Source organism: Gigantopelta aegis, chromosome 6 (genome assembly GCF_016097555.1).
Source record: "Gigantopelta aegis isolate Gae_Host chromosome 6, Gae_host_genome, whole genome shotgun sequence".
Lineage (NCBI taxonomy): Eukaryota > Metazoa > Mollusca > Gastropoda > Neomphalida > Peltospiridae > Gigantopelta > Gigantopelta aegis.
In genome coordinates, this window is record NC_054704.1 from 78000926 (window position 1) to 78023794 (window position 22869).

Genomic DNA, 22869 nt, shown 5'->3' on the forward strand with positions numbered 1-22869 from the left:
CAATACCTTTGATTCCTATATGATTACTAAGCAGCAAGCTATCAATCTGGAAATGGCAACCAAAAATCAAGCTATCAGACCCCTTTAGTTTCAGCATAGAAAAGGCAGGGTTACTGCATCTAAAGCGCATGATATTTTGACCCGTAGAGAGAGAACATCCCCAGATAATCTCGTAAAACGTATTGTCGGTTATTCAACCTATGATTTATCAAAAAAAAGAGGCGGTGAAGTGGGGAATTGACCACGAGGAAGAATGTAGAATAGACTATATTAAACACCAGACTGGGTCACATGTCAATTTTCATTGTAATGCATCAGGCTTTATTATTAACACTGATCACCCATTTCTTGGAGCTAGTCCCGACGGCATGATCAATTGTCAGTGTTGCGGTAAAGGTACGTTGGAAATTAAATGTCCTTTCAAAAACAGGGACAAGACTGTGCAGGATGCAGCAACAACCGATAAGGACTTTTGTCTAGACACCTCGCTGCACCTTAAAAGAAACCATAGGTTTTACAGTCAAGTGCAGCTTCAGATGTATATTGCTGAATGCCAGTATTATGACTTAGTTTTCCTTAAGTGTAAACCGGCTCCAAGTATGGTCATCGTAAGATTATCCATTGATGTAGACTTCTGTCAAAGCATGATTACAAAATGTGAGCAATTTGTAAAGAATTTCATAATAAATGAATTGGTTACTTGCGAACTTGAAAACCAGACTGTATCTACATCAAGCATTAAGCAAGTTGACAATGGTGATCAGACATGGTGTATCTGTTCCGAACTGGAATATGGTAGGATGATTAAATGTGACAATGACGACTGTCCCTACCAGTGGTTCCACTACAAGTGTGTGAACATTCACAGAAAGCCCAGGGGAAAATGGTTTTGTGCCAGCTGTGACTAAATCATAACAATAGCAAATGAAATATGCCAAACTATTTATTTAATTTATATTTTAAAAAATGCAATATATTCTTTTTCTGTTTAAGTTACATTTATTTAGTCCCATTTCATGCAACTAAAAAGAAGAATTACAATGTGTACCATTTGAAAGCATAATACAGGTAAAAACCTAAGAAAAGGTTATGGTTGTAAATTACATAATGCTGAACAGATTGTGACTATGCTGTCTGCATGTGGAACCATGTGTAAACTAATGCTGCTACTCAAAATATTAGTTTTTCAGTCTTTCAATGGCTCGTTCCACATGTATCCGCACATTTGCTATTTTTCTGGTCTGCTCAACCTCTCTGGCACTAAGTTGTGACTTTCCCCTAGTGAAGGCTGGTATTACTAGTGTTGCATTACGGTTTGCTAAATCTTCTGCTATCAGAAATCCTCTGTCTGCTAAAACTTGATCCCCATATTACAATTTATCCAAATAACCACTTCTCTGAGTAATAACTTTATCCGATGTCCTACCCACAAAAGCCTGTGATACATAAGAAATTGCCCCCGTTATAGACACAAGAAATTTAATGGTGTTGTTATGTTTATAATTTGACCATGTTTGAGCCCTAGCTGTAAGTTGACCGGGTCTCTGAATAAAAACTTCAAAACAATCAATGATGCTCACACATTTTGGGTAGGTTATTTTAATAACATTAGGCATGTTTCTTATCAAGACTGTCTTTATCAGGCCACTGAATCAGAAATGAAAGTTTTTCTGCTAATTTTGGCAATCCCTGGTTAAGAATGTCGGATATTGTGGTCACAGACACACTGAACCTATACGCCAAGTCCTGGTGCTGGAGATTCAACCTAAGTTTCATTATTATACACATCATTACACATGTTGGGCTTAGAACTTTGCACGCTGGAAGTGCCGGGAAGCAAAATAAGCAAAATGACAGCAGCCATACAAATAGAGCTTTTGACTGTAGACCTGTATAAAACAATTCTTTGATCACTGGATGTCACCTGCTCCTCAACTTTCATTCTGTTTTAAAATCGCATTCTCTTCATATAGCTGCTGGTTTTCTATTCGCAGGGCAGCAATTTTTTTAATACAGCCACTGTGTATGTCGACATGTGGCTGCAATTCTGAAAAAAGAAATGTACGTTAAGGGATTGATAAAAGTAATACTTCAGTATTATGCAAATCCTAAAATACACCTCAAAATACCTTGTATATTATTCTACATTTTCACCATTTTGTTAATAAATGAACTATATACATGTTACTTACTCACAAATGTATTATCATTTTACTAAGTGTTAATTTGAAGTGTCCATAATAATTTACCAGACTAATACAAAAGCCTCTGAGGGTTAGTTATTCCAACTTTTACATATTATCACGATGTACATACATGTGTATAATTAAGATTTCTGATTCACATTATACCTGATTTGTATGTATTTGTACGATACATTAATATTTCGCAAAGATTATGTCCAAAATATAAAACATGTACATATGCAAATAAATGATTGTGTACCTTCAGCTTGTGTCTCAAATATATTTTCTGTGTTTGACAAATCCAGTAATGCATAAGCTGCTTGTTTCTTGCCTTTTTCGGATTCTCTGCCCTCTAATCAACAGTGTCTAGCATGTCACAGATCCCCACTTGGTTTAGTGTCCTTGTAGCCCAAGTTCACAGAGGGAATGTAGTCAGGGTTATTCTTGTCATTGCTCTTCTTTCCTGGAATGATAATTATTTTTAAATGATCTGTTTTTACTCTAAGTTTGGGAAGTAAAAAAATATTAGTTGTGGGAGATAGCAACACCATCTTGGGGACTAATAAATAATAATAATAATAAAACGAAAACTAATGAGATGTTTCTTGAAAACTAATCTCAGATCATATTTTTAATTAATGTGTTAAGTTGGGAAAAGTTGTGCCCGAAGTTGTGGGGGGGGGGGGGGGGGGGGGGGGTTTATTTATAAAAAATAAAATAAAAATAAAACAATTCAAGAAGGGTTGGGAGGGTACTGGCGGTGATATTAACTTGCACCTATATCTCCTTAACGTGCTCATTGTTCATGTTATAAATTGAAAGATTGCTACATTTATCCAAAGCAAGCAAGTAGGCAATTAATTTACCTGTTATTTAGTGACGATAACAAACGCGATCGTAGTCTGTAGGTTCCCATTGTTGACATCCGACGATAGACACGCGCTTTATGGCTGTAATCCAAAGCTTTCTTCGGGGTTCTGGTTTCTTTGGGATGCGAAAAAAGCTCCTTGGGTTATCCTTGTCGAATCTGCTTGTGCAATCGATCACACAACAAGATACAACCATTTTGCTTTCAACGAGATTACCAGATAAAATAATAACAAAGGAATCAGTCGGCCATGCGGAAGTACCGTCTTGCCAACCAGTCCAGTCACGTGATTTTTCGTGACGTCACAGCGAACATCGCTATTGGTGCTTTTGGTAGAAATATAGCACAGAAGACACAGTGAGGCATTATGGGACTAAAGGTTTGTTTTATTCCGTAAACACTCAGTTCATTAAGTCAAAATACACGCTATGAGATTTAAAAATATTAAAATGCAGTCTCACTGGAGTCCGGCGATTTCGCCACCAGTCGATCTTGCCCGGGTGATCTCGCCACGGGCGAGGCGAGATAGCCGTAAATTCCATATACGGCTGGTTGAAATCGCCGTACTCTATATACATATAAGCAGACGGGAATGTCACTGTTTGTTACAATAAATTGGTTATTATAATAATATTTAATTAATGTTGTAAGCTTTTGTTTTTTCTGTCATTGCTTTTGTTCAGTTTACTCCATATCAGCAAGGTTGGGCGAGATCGCCGACGTTTTGTGTACCATTTCATTGTACACTTACTTATTGTTTGAGAACATATTAATGTAACAAATTAATAAAATTCAAACTGAAACTCCATCTGTCTGTTTTCTGTCTTCCATACTGTTTACAACAAAGTTGGCCCGACTGACAGTACTTTAAGCTTATTATTATTCAGTGCATGTTTTGGGTTTGATATTGGTTTCTCAAAAGTTGGGCATGGTCGCTGACATGTTTGTGTGTTCCATTTTATAGTACACTTATATATTTGAGAACATGTTAATGTTACAAATTAATAAAATGTCAAACTAAAAGCTTGTGTAGGTTTTCTTTTTTCGATATGTTCTTTACATCTACGGTTTTATAGAACTGATCACATTAAATTACAGTAACAGAAAACTAACGAGATAAGATACAAGGACAGATATATTGCTTATTAGCATTTCACGATTTCAGTTTCATTACAGGGAAATTGTTTCTGTATTTTAATAGTTAATACTGTAATACAGATGATTATAATTCATTATAACAGTTTATGTCTATATGTTGATTAGACTTCACTATTATTAGTGTTAATCGTCTTTAAAACGGTATGCACAGTGGTCACTGCGAGAAAACTATACTCACAAGAAACACCGACATCGTTTGTTGTTCCAATTAATTCAGCATTGTAGATTTAAACAGATTATCTTGCTAATTGATTACCAATCAATCTATCAATCAATCAATCAATCAAGTCTATCTTGCCAGTTTTCCAACTTATAAGGTGTAGTATTTACTGGTTAAAAAGGAATTGTAACATTGTTGTCATTACGATGTATTCATATTGCAGAGGTATTTATGTACATAATAATTTCGTATTGTTAGCGGCACAATACTTTTAAAGTATCATACTACATTCCAGTTAATTATTAAATATTAATTTCACAACAACATGAAATTAGTTTATGCAAAATATAATCAATTCTGTGTTTTATTATATTGATTAAAATATAGATGTACATTTTATATTCAGTTTATTGTTTATTATTTATTTCTCTGCAAAGAAGTTGCAGAACATACTGAAATATTCCAGAAATACAATAAAAAAATCTCAATGAGGTGATGCTAATTTCAAAATGAATCGATATAATTAGTATCAAAGAACAAATCAACATTATAAGTCTTACTTCTTCTGTGTGTCCAACTGACACAATACAGGCTTTCGTTTTCTGACTTCTGCTGTGGGTCTTTCCACCACAACATGGCTCATTGGTATTGGCTTTATTTTCATCCTGTCTTGGAATGCTCGTACAACTCTGCTGTTCTGGGACTTATGTTAAATTGTGCAGCTTGAATCCTTGTAAGGTTTTTAAGAGCACAATAATGTGTGAGCAGTGGCCACTTAGCCTGGAAGTACAAAACGAAATTCGTTTATATTCGTGAACACCTGTTGTTTTCAAATAATAATACACAGTTGATATTTAGCTATATACACATTACCTATTATAAATATGAATAATATACATGCCAACACACATCCCATGAACAGAAAAAAAGAAGAAAGAAATATTTTATTTAATGACGCACTCAACACATTTTATTTACGGTTATATGGTGTCAGACATGGTTAAGGACTACACTGTATTGAGAGAGAAAACCCACTGTTGCCACTTCATGGGCTACTATTTTTTATTAGCAGCACCATCCCACAGACAGGGTAGTACATACCAGTCATGGTGCACTGGCTGGAACGAGAAATGGCCCAATGAACAGACTGGGCCCATGAACAGTGTCAAAAAAAAAAAAAAAAGACAGTGTGTGTGTGTGATGCATATGACCGAAATTGGTTGTGAGGTGAATTCAAACTAAACAGTTGGGCGATCTATTGTAAATTTTCAAATATTATTACAAAGTCTTGACAATGCAGCTTTAAGACACGTGTGTCATTTGTTATATTCCGGTTTGTTACTTTTCTTTTTGCTCTGCACTAAAATAAACCATGCTGCAATATTAGTTTAATATCAAAATATACTCAACCCAGCTTTAGAGGAGCAGTTAGCCTCTGATAGCTGTTTCGTCTCCAAGCAAATATGAATATGGAGTGTTGTGTGCCGAGTCGTTTTTCTTCATGGAACGCCAGCATGTCACATTTACTTTCGGTTGATTTTCGTCGGAAATTTTTATATCGTGGATGTAGCCTTGCGTAAAATAATTTAAACCTTTCTCTTGTGCTTTTCTGGAAAGGCCCGAACTCTCAGGAAGATATAAAACAGACACATCATCTGGAATACTTTTTAGATCAGCTACGCAGTCTCCTACGGATTCCGCCATTTTGGATGTTAGCTTGTGGGACGTAGTAACAGTAACTAAGGGGGCGTGGCTTACGGAGTAATTGTGGAAACATGAATTAGGCTATACAAGTTTCCAGGGAAATTATATTTGCTTGCATAAGTTTATATTATTCGTTATGCTTTTATATTCGCATGTAAATATATACATGCTTTATTATTTACGTTTTTAATGATTAACACACTTCCACCAACTTTGATATCAATCTACAATACTGAATAAATACTGAAAATGCACCCAGATGCAATGCCTTCACATGTTATTATTGTGCGAGTTTCACTCCCTTAATGGCAGACCGATCACGTGATTCTAAACATGGCGCGCACAGTACTTTGACGTCACTGGCCAATAATTTGTCTATACATCAAAATACATTTATACATAAAATATTGGAATTGTGGATAAATTAAAATTACAATTAACAATACATACACCTTATTTGATATATTCATTGTACTAATACTGATAAATAATCAGATTATTGTGTTAGTTAATTGATTAATCCCATCTCGTTAATTATGAGTGTTCATTGTTAAAACTAATTATATAATTAACGTATTCCCATGCGACATACGTAGTGGAAGATTCGGTTGACGTATTTCCACGACCACCCCGTCCTGCAGATGTCATAGAAGACTCACTTGTTGAACCACCACCAGCACCAGGTGATATCAGCCACCAGGATGTCACCTATTCGATTGTCAGTTCAGCGAGTATAAGAGGAAACAATAAGCTATTTGATAGTGACGGCTACATGAGAAGCCAGCTTTCAGGTATGACTCGAATATAAATTGTATATAAAATTTTATAAATATTACTATACGGATATTATTAAGAAATGTATAAAAATGTATTAAGAAACGATAAATTAATTTTTGCTTTTCCACTCAGTTACAAGTTAAATTTGTATATATTTGTATATAATGTAAGAGTTACTATTATTTCCCCTTGGTATTAGTTTGGGATTCTTAGTTTGAATCCAGTAGGTACTAAAGTAATATATGTATACTTTCTATTTCAGATGGAACCCGTGTATGGCGATGCTCGGTAAGAAACTCCCGAGTTAAATACTGCCCTGCGACAGTCAGACAGACGATAAGTTCTATCGTGGCCCTGGGATGCACAGTCACGAAGCCAAGGTCGGAGCAAAAGTCGCTGCAACCATTGCTGTAGCAATGAAGTCGGAGGCAAAGAAGAATCCTTTTCGATCCGCAGGAGCAATCATTAGTAAACTAGTGGAGGATAATCTTGGACCTGAACCATGTCCGGCATTACCAACCATGGACAGACTGAGTCTGACCCACAACGCCAACTACTGTCAGCAAACCAGTAGACCCAAAAATCCAGTGGACCTGCAATTCGACCTGCAGATGGACTACATTCCCGGCAACTTTTTGAAAGCTGACGTCACCGCTGGGAGGAAGAGACATCTAATCTTTTCAACAGATGAACAGCTAATTCTGCTTTCTCAGTCCAAGAGCTGGTATGCTGATGGTACGTTCAAGTTGGTGAAAGAACCGTTTACACAGCTGTTTAGTATTCATTTGTTCATTCGCCAGGAAGACTGTGCCGAACAGATTCCGTTAGTGTTTTGTTTGATGTCAGGTCGCCGAAAAAGAGATTACAAGGCAGTATTGCAGGCAATCCTAGAGATGTTGCCGCAACAACCAAGAGTTCAGCGACTGGTGATAGACTTTGAGTCGGCCTTGTGGCGAGCTGCAGCAGCCATCATCCCAGAGGTACAGATAAAGGGTTGCTCATTTCACTGGACACAGGCTATATGGAGGAAGGTAATTAATACCATCTTTATTGTCATAGTGTTTAAATCAATCTGATTAAAATTAGTTCTACACGTCTATTTTAGTGGCTGCAGTACAGCCAACGATACCAATACGTACGGGATGGGTTATCAATCTTCAATTTTACATTACAAATTATTTATTTATTAAAAATGGTATAAATTTGCAGTCAGTATTTACTATCTTTAATTGAGGGTAGATTGTATTATTTGTGGTAAACGAAGAAAAAGTGAAAATAGGAAGACTATTATTATGTATTAATGTGATAACTCTAGATATGTATTTCTAAATATATTTTGAATGTTACAGATTCAAGATCTTGGTCTGCGGCAGGCATACCTGACAAACAACGACACCCACCGGTATCTGAAGAGACTGATGTCCTTGCCATTTCTGCCACACCAACACATACCAGCTATCTTCGAGGGACTTAGAGAGGAAGCATCATCAGACCAACAGATCAGACTAGTTGAGTATATTCAAACAACTTGGATCACCAGCGATATGTGGACACCAGAGAGCTGGAGCGTGTACTTCCAGAGTATCCGAACCAACGACGACGTTGAAGGATGGCATTATCGACTGAACAGCAGAGGTCGTCCCCAAGTACAGCTCTACCTGCTCGTTTCACTCCTACACCAGGAAGCTAGCCACGTCAGCAACCAGGTGCGAATTGTGTCGGAAGGAAAACTGAAGAGACTGCAGAAGAAATATCGAGACATGCAGGCAAAGACATTTAAGTACTGGGAGGAGTATGAACGTCAGGGCGCAAAGCAGCACTTTATATTTACTCGCCAACTGGCTAGTGAATGAAAAAAATACTAGCCAACTAGAGATTGTTACTCGCCAGGCAACATAACTCCTAAAAAAAATCCATTTCCAAGAATCCAGAAACAAATCATCAATTAGGCCCTATTTTGTTTTACTTTCCTTTGTAAACCGTTTTTTAATTGGGTTACGCGATTCCGACAAGTATACCGACGGCTATAGTTACCGAAACTAGGACGTATTTTTCACGATATGCTATCGTTACCAACAACTTTCTCGAACGTTTTAAAAAAAATTATTTAGCATATTCCCGCCATATAACATTTAGCTTAACTTTAGGTGCAAACAAATTGGCTGCGAAGCGTATATTTTTCCGCGATTTCGCCCAGCTTCGATCGGCAGAATACAAACACTAGCTAACACTTTAACCTTTAGACTACTGGATTAATTTTTAACAAAAACCACGTTGAGTGGGTACAAGTTTATAATTTTTACTCGCCTATATTCACTTAAATGTTTCATAAATACATGAAATAAAGTTCATATATGAATCGGTAAGTATTATTTTCGTGTCTTTTTTTGTGATTTTTATTATTTTAGATCGGCTAATGGTGATTAAAATTAGGCAAAAAATCGAAAAAGTTGCGCTTACTTACGGGCATTTGTGGCCAGCTGTCCAGTATTTATGTCCATTATTCCCGATAACAGTGGTTTTCTGACCAGAATTTTTTTTTAAACCCGAACTACGATTCATATTGCAATATTTGGTAATTTTCGTTGTTGGTAAAACGATCAAATTTATTATCAAAGTAGCTGTTACAATCAGCTATCGATCCCTGAAAATTACCGCGACGTGCCGCCATTGTTGTCAAGCGAAAATACTTGCCGAAAACCACTTTTTGAACTCAAAATTTCAAGGTATTTTCAATTGAAAAAATCAAAACAAAAACCACCATTTTGAAAAAAAATCTTTTTTCTTTAATTATATTTCCGTTTCCGGTGAGTGTCGTGTGCAAAACGGCGGGAAATATGAATTGGGGAATGCACTGTATACAGTGTACAGTATATCGACTGACGTGACGTCGGGCGAGATATCTCGCCTGCAGTAGTCAGAAGGTTAACAGGCAAAGACAGAAAAAAGGACACATCACATTTGATTTGAACATTGTTCGTATCATTTCATGCAGTAAATGATAAGATTTAAATGCAAACAATGGAACACGGAAGGAAAACGTGTCGGCAATCTTGACCAACAATGGTGGAGTAAACAGAAGAAAAAAAATTATATCTATATATACTCTTCAAAAAAAGAAACGCAAAAGGGTACAAATGGGTTATAACTCCGATTTTATGTTTCCTACCGGTTCATGCTTTGTGAATATACGGTGATTGCATGTCCCAAACACATTCCCACGGTTACATTCGATAAAATGCATCTACTGTACAATAAAGTTCCAAAATGTGAATATTCGCAAAAACGCAGCCACGTGCAAACCATGTCACCACTGCACGTGCGTTGTCTGCACGTGCAACATGAACACCGACAGTATAAAAGTGCAGGGTGTTCGCTTGCCTGGCCTCTGTATCTGGCCGACAGTTGACAATCCAGGACATGCCACGTCTCAGTGAACCGCAGAGAAACAATGCCATCGGCCTACTAGACGCAGGCGAATCCAGAACGGCCGTTGCCAGGGCATTCCATGTGTCCCCAAGCACCAAGTGCCAGATGTCCAGTTCGAGGTGTCATCTTAACACCACAACACCGTCGACTCCGATTTCTGCTCCGACGTCATGATGGAAGATGTCGCGTGTATAGGCGTCGTGGTGAACGTTATGCGGCAAACTGCGTGCAGGAAGTGGACAGATTCGGCGGGGGTAGTGTCATGGTGTGGGCAGCCATCTCACACACTGGCAGAACTGACCTGGTCCACGTGCAGGGCAACCCGAATGCACAGGGCTACATTGACCAGATCCTCCGGCCACACATCGTTCCAGATATGGCCAACGCCAACGCAGTGTTCCAACATGACAACGCCAGGCCTCACACAGCACGTCTCACAACGGCTTTCCTACAGAACAACAACATTAATGTCCTTCCTTGGCCATCGATATCACCGGATTTGAACCCAATTGGGACGAGTTGGACGGATTTGAACCCAATTGGGACGAGTTGGACCGACGCCTCCGACAGCGACAACCACAGCCCCAGACCCTGCCCGAGCTGGCAGCAGCCTTGCAGGCCGAGTGGGCCACCATCCCCCGGGACGTCATCCGTACTCTGGTTGCTTCAATGGGCAGGCGGTGCCAGGCAGTTGTCAACACACGCGGAGGCCACACCCGGTATTGACTCCAGATGACCTTGACCTTGGTGGTGTGTCCTATCACTTACTCACAATGGACTAGAGTGAATTGTGAACAATCCTGCAACATTTGGTAATTATCGGACTCACCATTCAATAATTAAATCAATTCTCCAAATGTTACGACAATGTGGTTTTGCGTTTCTTCTTTTGAAGAGTACATATATAAACATCCACACAATGAGTTTATAAGGTAATTAATGTTAGTAACATTTTAAATAATAAAATTCCTTTTTAGTTAGATATATATAGTACGGCGATTTCGCCCAGCAGTATATGGAATTTACGGAGATCTCGCAATACTTCGTCTCACTTGTTGATCCACTGCTTGGCCGAGTGGATACAGTGCTCGGCTACAGTCCCGATGGTCCAGACCCTAGCACTTAATATCGCTATTTCAATACCTCAAATTATAAATCATGATTAAATGGTTTATCTCCATCTGTGAACGTTAAAAAAAAATCGGCACATACCTACTGGAGGGCTAGTTGAATTTGAGAAGGGCCAGTAAGATTTTTCTTCAAGACAACTTGAACTTGCCATGCTGGCGACCATGGTTATCGTTAATTTTCAACCCTGATATTGGCACACAAAAATAATCTATTCAGATAAAACAATATTAACATTAACAATTGTGTGTTGAACACTGGCCACTTACCGAACACTTCAAAGACGCATTGCAAATGTGAGCACGACTTTCTCAGGTCAGGTCATAGGGTTTTACGTGCACATTCAGAACAAGCAAACGACTTTCTCGTGGATACTGTCAATATCAAATGCGCGCTAAAAGTACACGTGATATACCGAGGTTACGCGATAGAGTCAATGATAGTTATCTCCCTTTGTGAGTGGCGTATGCTGTACCGTAAAATATACAATAACGAATTGTGCATTTATTTCTTCTGATCTTAAATAGGTTCCTCTACTTAGATACATGTGAATTATGTTCATGTAATTAATTCTTCCAAGTCGCAAATAAGATTGGCGGGGGTGAGCTCGAATAATCGTTTTACTATGTCAAAACATTCTTGATATGAAGCAATTAAGTGAATTAAAAGTCAACTTGAATCGTGGTCCCCACCCCTTGAATCCGCTGTTACTGTTTGTGATTATTGCCGTATTAGCAAAAACAAAGTGGGTTGAAACACATTTTTGTAGCTTCAGAGAACAATAATTTAATTGTGTAATTATAATCTTGGGGCCAGGTCTGCATACATTTTGAACTGACTTATAAAGTCAATTGATGACCCATGAGTGGCCGTTATAGACAGGTTGGACTTAACGCAAAGACATTATCGTCAAATTAATTCAGAATTTATCTTGAGTAAAAACTATCTAAATCCCAATGAGAACACCTTCTGTGGGTTTAAAGATAATTATTTATTTTCGTTTAATTATAAATTATATAATCGTCACTTGTTCCAGTTGTGGAGCACCGTGGCTGGAGACCAATGAGTCCACCGACGTGGATCAATCGCTCATCACACAAATGGTTACACAATTCGGGGTGACGACCTGCCCCATTGGTGAGATACATGACATGACTTGTCACAAACTGTTGTTTCATCTTGACTGTAGGTCTAAATTCCTATAATTTAATTTGAACTAACTACTAAGTAATCAAAGTTGGCCCTAATCTACCATTAACTAGTGTGTTTGAATGTGCGCTGTCCATTTTAACTAAAAAGTGGATGCTAATTTTTATGCGAAATGAGGATAGTCAAAAAGGGTTTTCGGTTAGTTCTAAACTAACAACTTAACACCAGGCGCGTATGCACGGGGAGGGTTTCGGGGATCGAAACCCCTCCCTGCTCGAGCAATATTTTGTTCAATATATTTTCTGAGGAAGCTTGACTCGACCTCTCTATATATTTCACACGCCATAGTCTAGACACCCTGCTAAAATGCATGCACATGTGGCTGAACCACTTTTTCTGATTTATTTTAAGTATGAGGGGTTGTATGCTGATCGAAACGTTGCATATAAATGTCTAGCAGCTTTAGCTACATATGTTAATATTGTCGACTATGGATATTGATTTGGTGCTATGTACTTTATAAACGACCCGACTGACCAGTCGACTATCACATTTAAAATCAAAGCCAAAACAATATGAGATAAGTATCATTATAAGTAGGACTATTTACATATTTTTTGCTTAAAAAAAAAAAAAAAAAAAAAAAAAATATATATATATATATATACTTAACTCCAAAAGAAACGCGAAAATTTTAAAATATTAAAAAACCCACATTTGAATAAACTATGTACAAATCGATTAGGTTGACCAATAGCCATCTTGTCAGCGTATCCAATTCCACATAACGCATGAAAAAAACGAGTACAGTGTGACGTCACGCACGTGCTGAAATTGACGACCAAAATCGATCTGGAATGCAAAACGGGTGGATCATGAAAGATGCGAATTGCACGTGAAACACTACCAGGCCTGGGTATAAAAGAAACGCCAGACAGCAATGTTCAACTCATTTTACGAGTAGCGATACAACGATGCCACGACTTAACGCTGATTCCAGACATAGAGCTTTGGGGAATTTGGAGGCCGGAATGGATGCCAGGCAGGTTGCACGTGCTTTCGGTGTCCATGTCTCGACAATCTACCGTCTCATAGACCGATTTCTACAGAACAACAACGTCGTCGACCGTCCACGTAGCGGCCGTCCCAGAGTGACGTCACAGCGCCAGGACCGTTACATCGTCCGAACTCACATGCGTGATCGGTTCGTACCAGCCACCACAACAGCCCGGCAGACAGTGGGAACCCACAACCGCCCCGTTTCCTACACCACGGTACGACGTCGTCTGATCGCCATCCATCTGAACTGTCGTCGACCGTACATTGGACAACGTCTCACACAGCGACACCGCCTTGCACGACACAACTGGGCTGTTCTGCATCGACAGTGGCGGAACCGACAGTGGCAGAACATCGTCGTTCTCCGACGAAAGCCGCTACTGCTTAGATAGGGCCGACGGTCGTATGAGGGTGTGGAGGCGTCGAGGTGAGCGCTTCACAGATGCGTGTGTGTTATGGAGAGGGACCGTTGGGGAGGGCCTTCCGTCATGCTGTGGGGTGCCATATCCTGGGGACGTCGTGTACAACCTGTCATCTTCGACAACAACGGCCGAGGACGCGGCAGGGGCGTCACAGCACAGCGCTACATCGACGAAGTGCTCACGCCTGTGGTGGTGCCTTTTTTCGCGGGTCACCGTCAGATGGTTTACCAGCACGACAACGCCAGGCCACACACGGCACGGGCCACCCAGGCATTCCTGGCACAGCACAACATCATCACAATGGACTGGCCAGCTTTAAGCCCGGATCTGAACCCCATCGAGCACTTGTGAGACGAGGTTCAGCGCATGATGAACCAACGCCCTGCTCCCGTGGTGACACAGCAGCAGCTCCGCCAGGCCGTCGTGGACACCTACAACAACGTGCCCAGGGCCTTCATCAGGAACCTCTTCCTCTCCATGGGTAGGAGGTGTGCGGCGGTCATGGCCAGCAATGGCGGACACACCCGCTATTAGTGGACATGTTTGAGTGGCATGTGACGCCATTGAAGAAGCGCCATGGCCTTGACATTTCAAATGACAATGCGACCTCGATTTTTAACATGTCAATAACATGAAATCTCATCTTTACGAATTGTTTAAGTTTTTCATAGAAACGATTATTTTAAGAACTTTGGGACGTATTTCAATGAGTGCACTCAAAACCTCCAATCTACGTATTCGCGTTTCTTTTGGAGTTAAGTATATATATATCCTCTCTCTCTCTCTCTGTCTCTCTCTCTCTCTCTCTCTCTCTCTCTCTCTCTCTCTCTCTCTCTCTCTCTCTCTCTCTCTCTCTCTCTCTCTCTCTCTCTCTCTCTCTCTCTGTGGAGGGTTTTAGTGCTACTGGTTTTTCAGCAGGGTCATATTATTACTACAAACCCCTCTAAACCGAGCACCCATCATTCCAAATAAAACGCCGTGTTTTGATGAGTATCTGATTTGTATTATGGCAAATGACTTTTTGTATTTCGTTCCATAGCAACAAGCAAAATGCCCTCACCCACGAACTTCTTCATAGTATATTCAATATACATGTATATTGTATTACACATACATTGCCCCACGCCCACCCTCAATTGAAAAACAAAATCCCACTCACACGGTCCTACACCTCACCCGAATGCCTGTGATTTTAACCAACAGAATTATAACAAAATAAGACCTTACCACTTTACAGTGAAAATACGTTTAGAAGTTAGTATACAGTATTACCTTCAGCTATAAATACTAACTTATTTTTACATTATTTGGATTTTCCCGACAGCCATTTTGTCATCGAATGCATTATACAGACCAAGGTTTGAAAAGAGCAATACGATCATTCCAACGTAAGATTCACCAAAATGCCAACTTCTATGAGTGTAGCAAATTGTTGCGATGCCGTAATAGCTGGGGGTAACATACAAAACAGCAATATTTGTGTTGGAGAACATGTCTGTGTTAACAATTACATACACTACATTTCTGGTTCCGGCAAGACGGTTATTATAACTGTTCCAAAACTAGAACAAAATGCCAAGTTACATATCAACCTAACGGGTCATGCAAATAAAGTGATTGTTCAGACCCCGAGTCCGACAATGTGGACATTACATACACGGATAACGAAGGGAAAACTGTTGTACATAACAACGAAGTCGAAGACGTGAAACATGAATATGTCCGACCACTTGTTACAGCCATTCAGCATCAACTTGGACAACTACTGACACTTGGCAGAGCCATCTGGTTCTTCTGGAATAGTATCTGGAGATGAACAAAACAGTTGTGGAAATGGCATTCGTGTTTCAGCGTGCACCGGACATCACCCGAATAGCCTCCATTTCCGTCTTCTTTGCAGACATCGAAGAGGAATCTCATTCCAGTAAATGTGGATACAACAGAACGGAAACCATAAAACATCTTTATGGAATCAGTTGTGCCCCCTTCTTGTTTTGGGTACAATGCCTGGCATAAGTCGGACATTGTGTCCACAACAAGCGTGCTTGAACATTCATTTGATATAAGCACGTTAATTTCCGACATTTGACGTGACAGTTTTTTGTGGGCATACATACATACATACAGTTGTGCAATTAATAAATTGTCATCTTCAACCCGACAAGTTCAAAATGGCCGGCATCTTGATTTCGGTGTTCTTTTTTTAAACTTGGAATTAATCCAGAGACTGTAATATAACCATAGCGATTTCCATTAACTGCTAACTGCATTACTAATACTGTCACGAGATATGTTGGTGACAACAATAATATGTGGTATGTTTAAAGGTTGTATGTGATGCATTACATTAGAATAAAAATGGTATGTATGTTTATAAACACTTGTTAAACGAATTTTAAGTGACTGGTTTATCACCAAAAAAAAAACCCCTCCGCTGTACATTCATCATCTGTGCCTATAAATTATTAATAGATTATGGTAAATATAGAAATACTGAAATATCACATGAAATATTTACACTGCAACAGCACTGAATTAGGAGATGAGTTCTAATTATATTTATTTATTCAATAATTTAATAATACGTAACTCTCGATAGGAGTGGCTTTTTTAGTTTCAAGTATTGTTATATTGTTAATATGATTATTGTTGTATAAAATGTTGTTTTATTTTGTTTACAACGAATTTGTATGTCATATGTATGTCCTTTAGTGTTTACAATACAATGACCTAAGAACAAAATGCATTCAACAGTTGGTACCTGGTACAATAGACGTCCACGTGTTTTTAAGATTACCCATCTTTTAATTTATAAAATAATAAAAATATTCCAATAATCCCGGGGAAAAAATGTAGGATTTAGCCAAATAATGTTATGAAATAATTAATTAATAACTAACCTGCAAATATAGAATATGTATATGACATTTATATTTTGTTAAGACCCTCGACGGCATACATTGTATATAGTGTAAAATAAAATATGTATATACATGTATATGTATATGGGTGTTTGTTTGCCCCTCCCCCAGTTTTCGACATCGTTCGACGCCTATGGTGTTCCTTTATTTTATTTTTTACCATCAGTATATATATATATACACTATATGAACAAATACCCAGATTAATGTTAACAAAGCAAAAGTAGCAAGATCAAGTACGCTGGCATGACAACATTACTTAGTAAAACCATGAAACAAGAAAAGTGGTTAAGTAAGTTGGCATAAATAATTAATCTTTCATCGCTTTTGAGATCGGAAATTCTAAACGCCATATATATAATTTACATCTAGGCTTTAATTAATGATGTAAAATTATCTTTGTGTATAGTGTAAGTGTATATGTATTTAGCAGTCCCCTATGTATTGTTTCCTTTTGGGCTATTAATTCTGCAGCAGAGGCCCCCAAAAGTGAAGTGTACCGGTGCCGGATTTATAACATTTGTCACTATGGCTGAAATTAACCTCTGGAGTGCAAACTTCATGAAAATATAAGATAACATTTGCTTAAGTTGATGTGAGCAAGATGGCGGCCCCTTTTCCAAAAATGTATTGTGTCAATAAGTTCATTAAAACTATTTGTAATACAGTCAGATAATTGCTTCCCAATTGCTTGCCATACATTCAAAATAATTGTCTAAAATAACGTTGAAAACTGCCCCGCTCACCTACACGGGAAAGGTCTGCAGAAATAATTATTATTAACTTGATTTTTCAGGGTGTTTTTAATAAAAAACAAAACAAAAAAACCCACGTAAACTTGATGCATCCAATGTATTTGTTGAGTTTGAAATCCCATTTGTTTTTCATTTTACGCAGTGGTTTTATTGTTGTTGTTTTTCTCCACAAAATATGTATACTAGTATATATAGTATATATAAATTGTCTCTCATGCCGTTGCTGGGACTAGAACCTTTGGCACCAGTTTGCGTTCCCAACACACACACACACACACACACACACACACACACACACACACACACACACACACACACACACGCACACTGTATGTATGTATTGGTGTGTAAATATCTATATATTGTATGTATGTCGAGGTTGACTGTTACATACATAGATATTAACGCATTGGCGCAGGGGATAATTAAATCCTTTCTGGCCTAACAAATTGCCCATGCCGTTGCTGGGACTCGAACCTATGGGACCGAATCGCCTGCAATTTTGCAGACTTGCTACGATACCTTTTGAGGTTTTCTTCAGTTCTTTGTTTTACCGGCGTAGTTTAGACGGTGTGGTACGGGTGAAGTTTGTTTTGTTTAACGATACCACTAGAGCACATTGATTAATTAATCATAGGCTATTGGATGTCAAACACGTGGTAATTATGACTCGTAGTCAACAGAGAAAACTAGCTACATTTATTTTTGCTAATGCAGCAAGGGATCTTTTATATGCACTTTCCCACATACAGGAAAGCACATACCACGGCCTTTGTCCAGTTGTGGTGCACTGGTTGGAACGAGGAGAAACCCAGTCAGCTGAATAGATCCACCGAGATGGTTCGGTCCTGCGACGCAAGCACCTCAAGCGAGCACTCAACAGACTGAGCTAAACCCCGCCCCTGGTACGGGTGACTACACACACTGCATGGTTGACCTAGGGTACGCGTTTACCTACTTGTTTACAAAGCGACAAAAGGAATTTACTGGCGCGATTTATTTTTTGACGCAGAGCGTGTACGCTGGCAGCTGAACTCTTAAATTACGTGTTCTCGTTGTTGCCTACTCCATGTTACATGCCACAGGGGTTGATGGTACAGCTATGAATGTATGTACGTAATAATACGTAACAAAGCGGAGTAGAATAAAGATGCCAACGTCGCAGTCTACATAATTTGTTTCAGCTTCGTACTGTTAAGTACACTCTTTCGAGAATGGCTTTTTTAACAATTGTGCTGAAGTTACGCCCGGAGCGTTTGTTGTTTGGTGTTCGTTAGATACACTGTCAGAGAGGGTGTCAACAGCGTTGTGTAGCCTACATGTATGCATTACGGCAAGTAATACTCGAAGGAAATTGTTGTCCCACTGGTAAACACGAACGTTGAAGCTATTCAGATTTAAAGGTGCATTTGTGTCTGTGTGCACTGTGACTGATCATACAAGGAGTAAACTGTGGACGTGTTTTGTTTCGCCCAGGAAAATTAGTGTTCGTACGTCTTGCCATTCCTTTGATGCCTGTTCCAGAAAGTCCTGTATTTAGACGAATACCAGACATGTCTTGGACAGATTTTGTATCGCATATGCTGGCGACAACCCACAAGATTGAAAAAGTCGCCGTTTTGAACTGCGACGGTAAGCCTCTAGCTATAACCGAAGGGTTGAGTTTGTCCGAGTTGGAGGGAACGGCGGTCATCAAGAGTCTTTTGGACCCCGCTGGCAGCATCACTAGACTGCATATTGATAACAATTTCTACACGCTGTTTCAGGGGAACGACAACACCGTCGTGGGCGTCAGTCCGATGAGGGACCGCGTTTTCGTCGCCCACAAACCGGAGGATCAAGTCGTTGTGGTGATTGCATTTGGAAATACCACCGGTCACGGCTCGTTTCTGTTCGAACTGAAGAAGAACCTGTGGCATAAGAAACAACGCCAGTTACGGAGAGAACAAGATCGGCTCAGTCAGCGAGAACTGTCCGATGGTGCTGTAGATAAACGTAATGATCTTTTGGAAAATATTATTTTCTCAGCTGAACTCGATAACAGCGAACAACAGGTGGAGCAACAACAGCAGACGACAGATATGGGATTACTGAGCCTCACTGACAGTCAAGTGTTTTTACAAGTGAATTAATATGGGGGGAGAGAGAGAGAGAGAGAGAGAGAGAGAGAGAGAGAGAGAGAGAGAGAGAGAGAGAGAGAGAGAGAGAGAGAGAGAGAGAGAGAGAGAGAGAGAGAGAGAGAGAGAGAGATGGATGGATGGGAAGAGAGAGGGAAAAGAGGAGACTGGCAGACAGAGAAACAGAGAATGAAAGAAACAGAGAGCACGACAGAGATATACGAAAACAGATGATTCATGGAGTGAACAATTTGATGTGATATTTAAATTCCAGCTAAATGTGTTCCAAAATGACTTGCTTATAATCCCCACCCACATAGGCAACATGGCGTGTGCATGTAATTGTTGTTAGTGAACATGTTGGAAAAGTGGTAAATATAAACAATAATTCGTGTACTTTAGTATGCTGACTGCGACATTTTGTATCAGCAGATTAACAGGCGTACAAGCCTGAAGGAAGAAAGTGTGACTGTTTTTTGTTTGTTTGTTTGTTGGGTTTTTTGTTGGTTTTTTTTTTTTTGGGGGGGGGGGGGTGAGGATGGGGAGAGTGGGTATGTCTTTTTTAAAAGAAAAAAAAATCGAGCAACAAACAATTTAATCATGTGTAAAACAGTAATAATTCCCGATATGGTCTGTGAATTTTATACTGAACTGACTGTTGTGAATTGGGTTGGAACACATTCCTTTATGAATGGAACATCGAGATGGCGTGTAAGCCTTAAAGGCTATCTAGTTAACATTACATACATATTAGTTTACGTTTAAGAGCCAGCTAACTATATTTATGTTTATAATACATTGTCAAATACGTTTGATGCCTTCCCCCACCCCTCGGCCACTTACAGTGCATATTTGTTTGTACGGTGCTTTTTAAACTCCCCAAAATTACCTGCACACTAATTTCGAAAAATCAGTACGACACACTTGTAAGCTTGTATAATAATCTCTATGTACACAATGGGTCAATTGGCATCAAAACCCACAACCCTGTAATAAGATATGTCTATGTTTTTGAAGACAAAAACGTGCACTGGTATAGACTTCTACATTAAGTTTTAAAAAATCTAATTTATCACTGTAGTATTTTTAGAAGCAATGTGCTCGCTCAGCTAGACCACATACAGAAATTCACCATTAAAGACATATTGTCACAGACCAGGGACCTATTTAATGGTCTAACAAAGTATTACCTGAACAAAAATAATTTGATTTGTACCTAAATGTACTTTATTCAACCATCTTCATAACCACCATACTCCATTTATTAATGATATTTTGTAAAAATAATTGAATTATGGCAATGGTCCATAATTCAAAAACTAAAATTGCCGAGAGGGTTGACATGGATTTCGTTCCATCATGGTTCAGTTAAGGTGATGCGATAGCTAGATTTGGTTTCTAACAATTAATGTAATTTTTATTTATTATCCATTTTTAGAGAAATCAGGTCCTTAAATCCGTGACAGTATGCCTTTAATAAAGTAACACCAGCAGTCACATGGACATGCGTACGTCAGCCGCCAAGGTCGTGTGACGAGAGAGGCGATATAATATATTACTGCACTACTGTACATTTGTTTATTAGTATTACGTCGAGAGCTTTGCCAATTTATTAAGAGATTTCACTTAGTTTGCAGGTGGAAAGACCTTGGCGTAGTACTTAAAGTGACATACCCTAATTTTTAAAGGGTACAGGCTAAAACGGAACCGTGCCAAAACGGAACCATTTTCTTTGGCGAAAACGGAACCATTTTTGTTGGCGAAAACGGAACCTATCATGGCTAAAACGTGACCATATATAAATATATATAACTTATCTTATTTTTCATTTCAGGATTAGGGTTAGGGTTCAGAGCGATGAATAGGGGTTGGGGGGGGGGGGGGGGGGGGGGGGGGGGGGGGGGGGGGGGGGGGGGGGGGTGAATTCGGAAGTCTTTCCATTTTGATGACGTAGCCTGGCCACACTGTTTATGTAATGTTACTACTAATATTATGTATTATATAGATTATAACGTGATGTAAATACGTAAATTAAGAGCGTCAAGTGCACCCAATTTCCCCTCCTCCCTCTATGTCTGAATTCCTTTTGATTTTTTTTTTACATTGGTACACTTCACTCTTTGTACATACTTTGACTTTGAATAAAAGTTCACAAGAGCTCTCCTCAGCAAGATTGGCGTCTGGCTCTTGTCAGAGGCGGCTCCCAATGGGTGGGAGCGTGCCAGTTATCTGATTGAAGCACGTAAATAAATTTACCTGACCTGAAGATTGTTTGTGCAACTATTAGAAGTGACACAAAAACATTTATTTTTTCTTTTAATAAATAACTTTTCATTTGAGTTAAGTTGTTTTGTTGGGGTTTTTTGTCTTATTTACTATTCTTCAAAATAAAATTCAATTATGGTGCCGTTTTAGCCATAGTAGGTTCCGTTTTAGCCATAAATTTTGGTGCCGTTTTAGCCAACGCAGGTTCCGTTTTGTCCAATTTGGTTCCGTTTTGGCTTGGTGCCGTTTTGGCACGGTTCCGTTTTAGCTATAACCCATTTTTAAACACCACTGTGTATTTTCACTATTAGTGCAGTTTTTTATAACTAAAATCAGACATTACTTAAATTTTATAGTTGTGATTATACATTTTCGTGGCTTTTTTGTTTTTTGTTTTGTCATCCTGGTGTTTTTCATACCACGAAATCCATTTTTCATATTTTTACGTCTGAGAAGTAACGGCTACGGAGACGAGCTCTAGTAAATTTTAAAGGATATTTTCCCCGTTTCAACGTCACAGACTCTTGTTTCACTCTGTTGTAACTTCATCCAAATGTGTTGCAGGTTGTTAGATTACCTAACCAAACATGTCCATTTTCACAGAAACTAGTGACTGCGACTTTAATTGTTTTTTTCCTCTCAGGATTGCTATTATAATATAGGCCTATGTCTGTGCACATTAAAAACATTTCGTTTGTCATTTCATAACATGTGTTAAAGTGCAATATAAATGTTGAACGTTCCATGAAACATGTTTTGATTATAATATGA

General features: G+C 38.9%; 1 protein-coding gene and 1 long non-coding RNA gene across 3 annotated transcripts; one reads left to right on the forward strand and one right to left on the reverse strand.

Annotated features, from left to right (window-relative positions):
- Positions 1 to 569: 569 nt before the first annotated feature.
- LOC121373936 lies at positions 570 to 11824 on the reverse strand. 2 transcript variants are annotated; one of them, XR_005958159.1, is made up of 5 exons: positions 11680 to 11824; positions 4933 to 5152; positions 3053 to 3213; positions 2446 to 2649; positions 570 to 2047 (listed from the first exon to the last, which is right to left on the reverse strand). It is a non-coding gene; the product is annotated as an uncharacterized LOC121373936 (long non-coding RNA). The 2 variants fall into 2 exon arrangements; XR_005958158.1 differs by lacking the exon at positions 3053 to 3213.
- Positions 11825 to 18668: 6844 nt separating this feature from the next.
- On the forward strand, positions 18669 to 21098 carry LOC121375423. The gene has a single exon (XM_041502867.1). It carries the CDS (start codon positions 19228 to 19230, stop codon positions 19846 to 19848), a length of 621 nt encoding a protein of 206 aa, XP_041358801.1. The 5' UTR covers positions 18669 to 19227; the 3' UTR covers positions 19849 to 21098.
- Positions 21099 to 22869: the final 1771 nt, after the last annotated feature.

What these genes read in the sequence shown, in the direction of transcription:
- LOC121375423 (XM_041502867.1), top strand. Translation starts at nt 19,228, where the DNA reads ATGCCTGTTCCAGAAAGTCCTGTATTTAGACGAATACCAGACATGTCT.